General features: G+C 37.1%; 1 protein-coding gene across 1 annotated transcript in view; it reads left to right on the top strand.

The window, feature by feature from the left end:
* phf12b (PHD finger protein 12b) overlaps positions 1-12120 on the top strand; it is a 72949-nt gene that overhangs the window by 47942 nt on the left and 12887 nt on the right. The window contains exons 7-10 of the mRNA XM_028807073.2: positions 3396-3560; positions 3740-3898; positions 7102-7867; positions 11881-12009. Coding sequence (XP_028662906.1) covers positions 3396-3560; positions 3740-3898; positions 7102-7867; positions 11881-12009 — 1219 coding nt within the window. The remainder of the gene's footprint in view (positions 1-3395; positions 3561-3739; positions 3899-7101; positions 7868-11880; positions 12010-12120) is intronic.

Raw genomic sequence — 12120 nt, 5'->3', positions numbered from 1 at the left:
AATAAACTCAAATTCTTTGGAGGCTCTGAGTAAAGGGTTTAATCACAAGAATCTTCCATAAAATAAAGAATAATGTCTCCCTTTGTTTCCAATTGTAAATACCTAAGCTAAGCAAAAAAGAAAGCTGAATTGAATTCTAATAAAACATGTAAAATTGAGACCAATAAAGTACAAATAAATGGCTGGTGTTGCACCTAGACTACAGTAATGGTTAAGAGAAGTACCTAAGCTACATTCAATGTGTGTGTGCATGTGTGGTTTTGGTTTTTTTTTTTTTTAATATGCCTAAATATGTAATCCACTTTTCTGCTACTACTTTGTTTTTTTCCAATAGGGTGATTCCTATTATTGTCAAAATTATAGTTCTTTCATTTTCTTCAAAAGTGTTATTTAATAGTTTTCCATCTTTTAGCAGACAAAATGAGTTTATTTCCTCCATCACAAGCCAACAATTATTCCCAAAATGCTTTCTAATTTCACTTTGTTGTGGTATTTGCAACTGTGCAAGTTTACATTGTTTAAGTGGGTTGTACATTTTTCTAGCATTTGGTTTATTTCTACCTCTGCAGTTCACTTTACTTTATGAAATGACGCCCAGACTTTAGACCTCCTGTTGGCTTTTTTGCTGTTTTTTTTTTTTTCGTAATTTTTTGCATATGTTTCAGTTATAAAAGTTGTCAGTTAGTTGTGTCAATAATTAAATTATCATTATTGATGAAGGCACATTGAAAAAGTAACATGGTATTTATGTTCACCGGTGAAATTGAATTAAAATGGCGTGCTGAAAGAAAGCAATGTCAAGAGAGATCACTATTTTGAATTTTGTGGTTAATACCCTAGGTTCTTGTCTATAAGCCGGACTCGTGTATAAGCCGGAGACCAAAAATCATACGAATTTTTAAAATAAAATCTTATCATAGATAAGCCGGACTCATGGATAAGCCGAACGTACTATAACCTATAACTAATAGAAGGGAGGGAGGTCAGTGGTCTCACTCGCACCCATTTAATTTCTTTAAGGGGGGAGAGAGTGTGAGATATTGGCGTCTCTCTCACTCCCCGCATGGCGCGGTTGGAGCGGCCAGAGCGCGTTCTTTCTGCTCTGGGCGTCGCTGAGTCAACATGCGCGCGTAGCGGTCATTTAAATTGTGATTTTGTTACATTTTTGTTTTGTGAAATTTGTTAAAATGGATAATGTAAAGAAGACTCGAAAATCTTATCCCAATCATCGAAAACTTGAAGCGGTGAGCTATGCCGAAAAGTATGGCAATGCGGCGGCGGCTAAAGAGTTCGGAACAGACGAGTCAAACATCCGGCGATGGAAAAAACAAAAGCCTGTTATAAAAGCAATGCATCCGAAGAAGCGCTGCCGTCGGTCCCGAAAAGAGTTTTGGCCGGAATTGGAGTCACAATTGAAGACATGGATTATCTCCAGACGCAATGAAAATAGAAGAGTGTCGACCACTGGAATTCGTTTGAAAGCGAAAGAATTGGCAAAACATTTAAAAATCAATGACTTCAAAGGCAGCAAATGTTGGTGTTTTCTGTTCATGAAAAGACACAACTTATCTGTAAGAGCCATTACATCTATTGGACAGAAGTTACCACAGGATTGGGAAGAGAAAATGGCTGTCTTTGGGGTTTTTGTCAAAAATGCGATCAATGGAGTCAATTTCGAACACATCGGGAATATGGATGAGGTCTCCATCAGTTTCGATATGCCCAGTGGTTTCACAATTGAGACAAAGGGATCAACTGATGTCAGAATCACTACCACTGGCAATGAAAAGTGCAATTTTACTGTTGTCTTGTGTGCTACAGCCGATGGTGGAAAATGCAAACCTTTAGTGATTTTCAAACGAAAAACTATTCCTAAAGATGTCTTCCCTAAAGGAGTTGTTGTCACAGCAAACGAAAAGGGATGGGTTGACGCGGATATGGTCAGCTATTGGTTAGAAAACATTTGGCGTAAACGCAAGAATTCATTTTTTTGCCAGAAATCAGTTTTAATATACGATTCGGCTCGACCTCACATCACAGAAGAAGTCAAAGAAAAGGTGAAAAAGTATTCACAATTGGCTGTTGTTCCTGGAGGACTGACATCTAAATTACAGCCACTGGATCTAAGCGTTAATAAATCTTTTAAAATCAAAATGCGTGAGAAGGATGGTTACCATTCATTCACTAAGTCTGGATCAATCAAAAGGGCCTCTTATGCTGAAGTATGTCAATGGATCAACGAATGTTGGAGTGAAGTAACCGCGGATTGCATTAAAAATGGATTTAAAGCCGCGAATATCCAACCGAAGTGCTAACAACTGTGATATCTCGTGCCACTGATAGTGAAGAAGAATCTGAAGAAGAATCCGAAGATCAAATTGAATCTGAAATTCCAGAATCTTTTAACGAGATGTTTGATCTCTTTAATACTGAATCTGATGAAGAATTTGATGGCTTTGATTAATAAAAATTAAATTTTAAAAATGTATAACTTTTTTTAATAAATTGATTTTGTGTATAAGCCGATATTCTATTTTTTCATTTTCACAACTTTTTTCCTTAGATAAGCTGCGGCTTATAGACAAGAACTTAGGGTACTTAATACTCACTCATGTCCTACTCCAAGGCAGAGTAAACAGTGTGCCTGTCAGGATTAACAGAGCACATTATGTTGGTTTAATTGCAGAAAACATGAAAGTGTCCTTTGTATGTTGTAGTTTATTTATACTAAGACAAATGTGGTACAGACCTTGTCAGGAAAATGTCTGTGATTAGCTTGCCATTGCAACTGTATGCCTCTTGCTTATTAAATACAATTTAGCAATTAGCTTTTAGTTACTTATAATGTTAAAGACAAACTTCACCTAATTAAATATCCAGGTTAACTTTGAATCCATCCATTTATTTCTAACTCACTTCTCCTGTTCAGGGTGCCTGTGTTTATCTCAGCACCACTGTTGCACTGATTTGATTGTTTGTTTTAATATTTCCACTAAAATTCACACACATTTGAGATACAGCATGTCCAAGACGTTTACTCTCAAGTTTGCAATGTAAGTAAAAGTCACAGATCATGTTTTTCTCCTATGATTACCATAAGACTTGCTTTCTGTTAGATCATGTTATTTCTTTGACTGTCTGGAGACTGAGGTAAAAACTTTTTGCAAGTTTGTCTTAAAATGTATATTCCCTAAAATATTACCAGTTTTCTTGCCTGTCTCAATTTAATTATGTAGATTTTACTGTAGCTGCCAGCAACATTTACTTTATATGTAATGTGAAAATATGTAATGTGCTAATAAACTTGGATCAAATTTAATATTTTAAATGGGTTTTACTTCTTGGAGATTTATAGGTAGGTCTAAACCCAATTTTTTTTGTCCTCCTTTTCGCAGCTGAACCAAAAGAATATGACCCTTAGCAACCGGTGTCAGATTTTTGATCGATTCCAAGAAAGGGTTTCCCAGCATGCCATTAAAGTGGATTTTCTCAATAAGATTCATAGAAAGTACCCCCCTAACCGGAGAGCAGCAGCATTACTTAAAAAGAAAGTTCTGAAGGTAAAAAGTGTTACTGACCAACCATAAAAAGCCTCTGCTTGTTTATCTTGAAATGTAACAGAACATTCATTTGAATCTTCCATTGTATCTGTTTTCATGAAGTTCCATAACCCTGATTCACATTTTGGTTTGCAGCATTAACAAACTATAAAAATTCCTGAAACTTGTTTGTTTTCCAGGTTCCAGATGCAATAAAATATCAGTACCAGTATCCCCCATGTCTTCTGGCACCAGCTGGTATCCGTCATGGTGAGCTGATTTGTAATGGAGTTCCAGATGGGTCGCAAAAGCAACTTTCTCCTTCCCAGCACTTAACCAGCGAGGCAGAGCAGCATGAGGTATAGCATAATAAAATAAATAACTCCCTTGGTAGAACATTCTTTGGGCACTGTTTTGACTGTCACTTTGAGAGGTAATGTTTGTATTCTGTTAGTCTCTTGCATCATATGTTTTTTAAACATGAATACATATATCTTCAGACAAATGACATTCATTCAAGCTGTTTCTCAGTCTTTCATGTAATGTTTCTTAAATATGAGGTGCTTTTTAGATTAAATAATTATCAAAGAAGCAGTGAATTCAGAAGTCCATGTTGAGAGAAACTTCCAATTTCTGCAAATAAACATTTATAAAACAACAAAGTGCCAGGCATCTGTGCCCGGATGTAATCATCTGGTGTCCACAAGAGGGTTGTCGTTTCCGATGAACAAAGGCAACAAGGAGCACAAAGAAAGAGTGAGACAAGGTCTAGTATATCCGGTGAACAGAGGCTCCTAAATGCACGCTGTTATCAAAACAATGCCCATTTCACTTAGCTGGTACTCCTCTGTGATTTATTTACAGTGCATCCGGAAAGTATTCACAGCGCATCACTTTTTCCACATTTTGTTATGTTACAGCCTTATTCCAAAATGGATTAAATTCATTTTTTTCCTCAGAATTCTACACACAACACCCCATAATGACAATGTGAAAAAAGTTTACTTGAGGTTTTTGCAAATTTATTAAAAATAAAAAAATTGAGAAAGCACATGTACATAAGTATTCAGCCTTTGCCATGAAGCTCAAAATTGAGCTGAGGTGCATCCTGTTTCCCCGATCATCCTTGAGATGTTTCTGCAGCTTAATTGGAGTCCACCTGTGGTAAATACAGTTGATTGGACATGAGTTGGAAAGGCACACACCTGTCTATATAAGGTCCCACAGTTGACAATTTATGTCAGAGCACAAACCAAGCATGAAGTCAAAGGAATTGTCTGTAGACCTCCGAGACAGAATTGTCTCGAGGCACAAATCTGGGCAAGGTTACAGAAAAATTTCTGCTGCTTTGAAGATCCCAATGAGCACAGTGGCCTCCATCATCCTTAAGTGGAAGAAGTTCGAAACCACCAGGACTCTTCCTAGAGCTGGCCGGCCATCTAAACTGAGTGATCGGGGGAGAAGGGCCTTAGTCAGGGAGGTGACCAAGAACCCGATGGTCACTCTGTCAGAGCTCCAGAGGTCCTCTGTGGAGAGAGGAGAACCTTCCAGAAGGACAACCATCTCTGCCGCAATCTACCAATCAGGCCTGTGTGGTAGAGTGGCCAGACTCCTTAGCCACTCCTTAGTAAAAGGCACATGGCAGCCAGCCTGGAGTTTGCTAAAAGGCACCTGAAGGACTCTCAGACCATGAGAAGGAAAATTCTCTGAGACAAAGATTGAACTCTTTGGTGTGAATGCCAGGTGTCACGTTTGGAGGAAATCTGGCACCATCCCTACAGTGAAGCATGGTGGTGGCAGCATCATGCTGTGGGGATGTCTTTCAGCGGCAGGGACTGGGAGACTAGTCAGGATATAGGGAAAGATGACTGCAGCAATGTACAGAGACATCCTGGATGAAAACCTGCTCCAGAGCGCTCTTGACCTCAGACTGGGACGACGGTTCATCTTTCAGCAGGACAATGAACCTAAGCACACAGCCAAGATATCAAAGGAGTGGCTTCAGGACAACTCTGTGAATGTCCTTGAGTGGCCCAGGCAGAGCCCAGACTTGAATCCAATTGAACATCTCTGGAGAGATCTTAAAATGGCTGTGCATCGACGCTTCCCATCCAACCTGATGGAGCTTGAGAGGTGCTGCAAAGAGGAATGGGCGAAACTGGCCAAGGATAGGTGTGCCAAGCTTGTGGCATCATATTCAAAAAGACTTGAGGCTGTAATTGCTGCCAAAGGTGCATCGACAAAGTATTGAGCAAAGGCTGTGAATACTTATGTACATGTGATTTCTCAGTTTTTTTATTTTTAATAAATTTGCAAAAACCTCAAGTAAACTTTTTTTCACATTGTCATTATGGGGTGTTGTGTGTAGAATTCTGAGGAAAAAAATGAATTTAATCCATTTTGGAATAAGGCTGTAACATAACAAAATGTGGAAAAAGTGATGCGCTGTGAATATTTTGTGGATGCACTGTATATAAATAGTGTTGCAGAGCATGGTAGTAAAATTTTAATCTTAAAGTCAACAGTTGCACCAATTACATTTTAACCAAATCTTGTTTTTTTTTGTTTTTTTTATTTTAAGAATTGAATTATAATAAAGTTCACAACATAATAGTGTATAACATAGCAAGTACAATAGTATATTCAAAAGGCACCCTATTAAAATCAGCATTCAACCCCCACCCAGCAAGAGCCCATATAAAATGATTGTTTATGTAGAGCAGAGGTCTAACATATTTACTTTAGAATTCTATTATTGTGTTCTTGTTTAGTTGTAAAAAATATCAACAAAACCTTGTAATTGAATTTGATATTTTTATAGTTTGAGATGATCTAGAACATCACTTATTTTAAATCCAAAGGGTATACAGATATTTTTGTCCAGAGTGTGTGAATCTAAAAGACAGATGCTTGGTAACTTCACTCACAGGTTGGATTTTGCTCTTGGTACATTTTACACAATTTTAGATGAGTGATACGAACAATTTAGCTAAATTAGTCCATGCTTAATGCATAGTGAACTAGAATGTATTTAATAAATGACTAAATTTAACCCTCTCTCTGAAATGTTAATTGCATTGATCCCTTTCACAAAGATTAAGAGGGCAAGGGATTATTTTTTAATATAATCCAGAGATGTTGCCTAAAGATTATAGGTGAAGGATTAGGGAAGTTGGTTAGGTGGGTTTTAGCAAAGTTTCCAGTTTGTGTGTGTATGTATATATATTTTACTGTGGAATATTAATATGGTACTAAAATGTTGATTGCGGTATCGATTCCAGCTTTCGGACTTCAGTACCAAAATGGTTCTGAACCAAGTAATGGATAACTCAAAAAAACACCCCACTAAACACAAACCAACCCCCCCCCCCCCCCCCCCCCAAAAGATGAAAATACTTTGTCAGTATGTAGATTCTATAAATGTAAGGGTTTGATATATGCTGAGTAACAAGTATTGACATCAAAGGGCAGTTACAGTTGCTGTACTTCACTTATGAAATTTTGAATGGAGTAGACTGTATTAGATGTTCATGAGTTATATTTTCTCTCTCTTCCCTTGCAGTGGCTCCGCAGTGTTATTGCACTTCAGTGTAGCATTTTGAGACATTTATCTGTTAAACAGATGCCATCATCGTATTGGAATTCAGAACAGCAGGAAAAGCTAGATATTAAGCCTTGCCTTTCAGGAGATGGCTCAATTGGTAGCTCATTTTTGGCAGCAAACAGGACAACAGAGCCAATGTCATGTTCAAAATCTTGTAGCATACCAGTGAGCTCCTCAGGGATGTCTGCTCAGAACTTTGCAGTCTCTGTAGAAGGTTGTGGTAACAATTGCTGTCTTGAAAAGCCTTGTCGGTCAAATGCTTGTGGAACAACTAATGGACCTGTGGACCCTGTGGCTAAAGCAAATGGTACACATTTATGCAGCACTTCAGTTGATGGTTGTCGACAGACTGAAATTCAGCAAAGACTTGTTGGAGACACTAGTCCTACGTGGCTAAGTCCCCAGACACCTCCTTCTGTGGCCTGTGGTATTCAGAACCATGTGTCTGTATCTTCTGTAAAGACAGAGAATGCATTAGGCTGTAGTCCATGTTCTCAGAAAGCACCTCTCACTGCCACAAGTGTGCCTGCCTCTTCAGCCAACTCCTGTGCCAACATGGACTCCACCATAGTCACCAGCAGCAGTAGCAACCTTTTAGGTACTAACTTCTCTGGAATTCAGACAAATATACCCACAAGCAAAAATGCAGGAGGAACAAAGGCAGCAGTTTCAGAATTCTTGCCAGTGTCTTCACGACGGTTGAGTTCACCCACACCACCTGCAGGTTTGTTCCGTATAATAAAATATATTAACTTTGATTGTTTAAATGTTTATACCACAATCCAAAATATTTTCATTTTAGGACATGTATAAGCATATTCTAGGTCTGAAATCAATACTTAATTAATGTAAGTAAATCTGTTTGCCTAAGCATTGGTAAATCTCAGCAGTATTCTGTAGTATTTGAAATCATGGCAATTAACAGAATATTAAAACTTCCATGCAGAAACATAACCATTGTTAAATTGATACAAAGATATGCATGTCAAATATGACAAATTATATAGTGTTTTATCTTTAATTTTCCACTTTTATGTACCTTTTTGTATAGGTTTCTATATTGAGACAGTTTAGAATAGGTAATATTATGCAAGAAGTCTTTCTCAGGATTGGCAGCGTGGCTTTGACTGTTCATTGTACATGTAGCAAACAATATTTGTAAAGATGACAATGTCATTAGATGATAAATCAGTAAAGTTGTTTTTATTTAGCCAAGCAGAACTAAATTAGCTTGAGTTTTAACAAAGATTTTGTCAGGTGAATGTAGACAAATATATTATTGTAAACGTAAAAAATACTGGCTTCAGAGCTACCATATAGGAGCTTTATAAATGAGACAACTTGTGCCTGTGGTATAATTATGGTAATATCCCTGTGTTTAATAGCTGATTTTCAGTCAGGTGGTAATGATTGGAGATTGTGCAGGAGTGTAGTGGGTTACTGTCCTTTGCTTGACTTTGATAATTAAGATCACACTCACAGTAAAGTAATTGTCTCTTCAACTTGGTACTTGGGGATTTGCTGTAATTCCCGGGAAAACGGGAACGGCCAAGCTCGCATATATAGCGTGTAAAAATCGATCAAGAAATAGCAGAGTTATAGTTGAAAATAATTAAGGTTGCGCCATTGCTACAGCTTGCACTTCATCAGACAACAGCTTTGAACAGCAACTTGAAATTGCAATGCGTCAGTCTGTTGCATCCGCATTATCTGTGCCAAGAAACTTGCCATCACAGAATGATGACAAGAAACTGGATGCATCAGTAAAAGCTGAAATGGCAGTGTTTCAGAGCAACGGCAAGCGCGGGTATTGTTTAGAACAAGTGTATCAGTATCTGATGATTGTGCCGCCTACTTCAGTGGAGGCAGAGCGTGCTTTCTCAGTGGCTGGCGTACTTCTGCGCGAAGGTGCACTCTTGCCTGGACGACCGCACACTGGATACGTTGCGCTTTCTACGCTCTTATTGCCGCAACTAAAGATACATGTACTTATATGACGGCATGAACTGCTTGTAGATAAGGTTAGTCTTTTATTTGTGTCAATATATTGCAGTAGTTTTATTAAAAATAAGTGTCGGTCGTTCTAAAACCGTTCACATGTGAGATGCCCGTGCACTGTGTCATCCCAGGGAATGAAATGCGGGATTCCCAAATTCCTGGGAATGGATAAAGCTGTCCAGGAATGGATTCCCTACTTGGTACATCAAAGCTGCTGCTCCTTCTATCACCACAAAGAGAAAAACGTTCAACTTTCAAGAGAATTTATAAGTTAGAAATACACTACTGATATTCAGATTTTAGCACTCTTGTGCAGGTTCACAAGTTAGGAAAACAGATCTTTTGAATACATGATGTGTGGACTTTCTTGTACAAGGTATTTCATAACTGATTATATCAGCTAACGCTTGGGGACAGTTTTATATAATCAAGCAGTAATTTGGCAGGTAAAATTGGTGGAGTCCTGTTAATGACACACTGTTCAAAGTTAGAAAGTTACTTCAAAATTTTAGTTTTTAATTCTTTAATGTTTTTGTAGTTGTCAATCTGACAATCCAACTTTTCAGTCATATTAAAGGCTGTAGACTGGAATAAAGAATAGTATATGAGATTCATTAAGTACAATTAATTCAACTAGTGCTGTGATTTTTCAGGCACAAGTATAGACGCAATGACTATTAATATTACTTTGTAAATAGCTCTTTTACAGTCTATAATAGAAAACCAAGACTATTACAAATCCATTTAACCATGAATTGAATTAAACAGGTTTCAGAATGTTGTTCTCACTTATGAGCTCAGTGGGATTATTTTAAGAATAAACTTTATTGAATATTTGGGTATTCTTCCTATATTTTTGTAAAATATTGGAATACAAAATTATACCGAATGCCTTTTCGCTGAGCTGAACCTCAACAGCACAAGAGTAAAACTTTCTAATGAACTGTTCAGAGAAGACTGTCACAACAGAATCCTAATAGCTATGTGGAAAGGTGCAAAAATTTCAGCTGCATAAAGAATTGAAAGACCGGCCCAAAACTGGTTCACAATTACAGAAGTGAATCAGAAATTTTTTTTATTAATTTAATTATTTGTTTAACCAGAAAATTTCTGAAACAAACCTAAGGATAAGGAGACTGCTAAACATACTTAAATGTTAAGGAAGTTGAAAGTGTAAAGAAAGGAACAAACAGATGGTTCAAAGTATACTTTGCATCTGTAGCTTATGCTGATGTTGTAGTTTGAAACTAGCTCAAATATTGCTTTACTCTGGAGTCTGAGTTTCCTGTTGTGGTGTTGTGACAATGAGTAGAGTAGTACAAGGTAAAGACAAACTTGACAGTGAGTAGACCAGACAAACGGAACAGTTAAACACCATAGATAGCAATGGAATATAATCTACAGAATTCATGATATAATGCTGGTAAATGTAAAAGCTTGACATTACTGGTCCTGTTGACAGAGCGAAAAAAACAATACCATTATAAAACTGTTTTTTGGCAATAAATTCTTTTATATTTTAACAAATAAAAATTAACAAAAACTTCCATTAAACAAAAGTAGTACCACTCTAATAAAATCCCATCCCAGTCAGTGCATACATACAGTATAAACCACCCTTTTGCCAACCAAATCATGAACATTGGGAAAATTTGAGCCTGTAGAATTTCTAGAAGAGCTGCATTTTACCAAAAGTATTGCCCCATTTACACTACACATCCATTCCCCTACACCTACATCATTTCAAACACTGCCTGTTCTGGTGGAAAACTCTTCATTACCTAGTGCCTGCTCTAGGCATTCAGTTATAAGATTTGTGTTAGCTTCCTACAACATTACATGCTAGCTTTCAAGAAATGTGCATGTAATTCTAAGGAAAATTGTATTTTATATCTCACATTGTAAATAATGTTTTTGTTTCCTTTAAATCTTTTGTAATCGAGATACTAGAATATCTTGTATTAATTTTATACTAGGCTGAAAATATTCCTTCACTTGGTGTTTTGTATTTAATTTTTTGCATCTATAGAGTGTACTTTATAACACCCTCATGAACATTTTAGGGTAATAATAATAATAATAATTCATTACATTTATATAGCGCTTTTCTCAGTACTCAAAGCGCTATACAATACAATACAATACAGTTTATTTTTGTATAGCCCAAAATCACACAGGAAGTGCCGCAATGGGCTTTAACAGGCCCTGCCTCTTGACAGCCCCCCAGCCTTGACTCTCTAAGAAGACAAGGAAAAACTCCCAAAAAAAACCTAGTAGGGAAAAATGGAAGAAACCTTGGGAAAGGCAGTTCAAAGAGAGACCCCTTTCCAGGTAGATTGGGCGTGCAGTGGGTGTCAAAAGAAGGGGGTCAATACAATACAATACAGTACAGTACACAGAACAATTTCTCAATATAGTAAGAAATAAAAAAAAAATATATAAATTTTAGAAGTACAGAGTAGAATTTAACAGTAAATGATATATCCCATAATAAGATTTGTATTTGTATAGAGTCCTGGAGACCTCATCCTTATCCACACAGGGAGGAACCGGGAAGCGAACCCACAATCTTCCACAATTGTAAAACATCCTGGGCTTGCTCCATTCTTTGAATCTGTAGAGTTCTTTAATTTGACTTCTTACCTGTTCTCATATTTAATTTTCTTACAATTTCTGGATTGAAAGATTTCAAAATGGATAAGTTAGTTACTGTCATGAACTATGTGTGTTCCTTCACAGATGGTAAACTTAGTCCTGGCACCATGTCATCAAGCAGTGGCACAGCACTATCATCCCTTTTCTCTACAAGCTCCTCAGCGGTGGCTGATATCACCAACTCCATTAAAGCTCTCATAGAGGGGAATGGAGGTGAGAAATTATTTTTTTAAGTCACAAATGATTAGAAAAGTTCGTTTTTATATCCTTTTAAATACACATTAGTATTTGTCAAGGAACCTTTTGTGCAGCTGTTTTGTATTT

The sequence above is a fragment of the Erpetoichthys calabaricus genome, chromosome 8 (genome assembly GCF_900747795.2).
Source record: "Erpetoichthys calabaricus chromosome 8, fErpCal1.3, whole genome shotgun sequence".
NCBI lineage: Eukaryota > Metazoa > Chordata > Cladistia > Polypteriformes > Polypteridae > Erpetoichthys > Erpetoichthys calabaricus.
The sequence above is the reverse complement of the archived record's forward strand: the minus strand, read 5'-3'. Positions and strand labels throughout refer to the sequence as shown.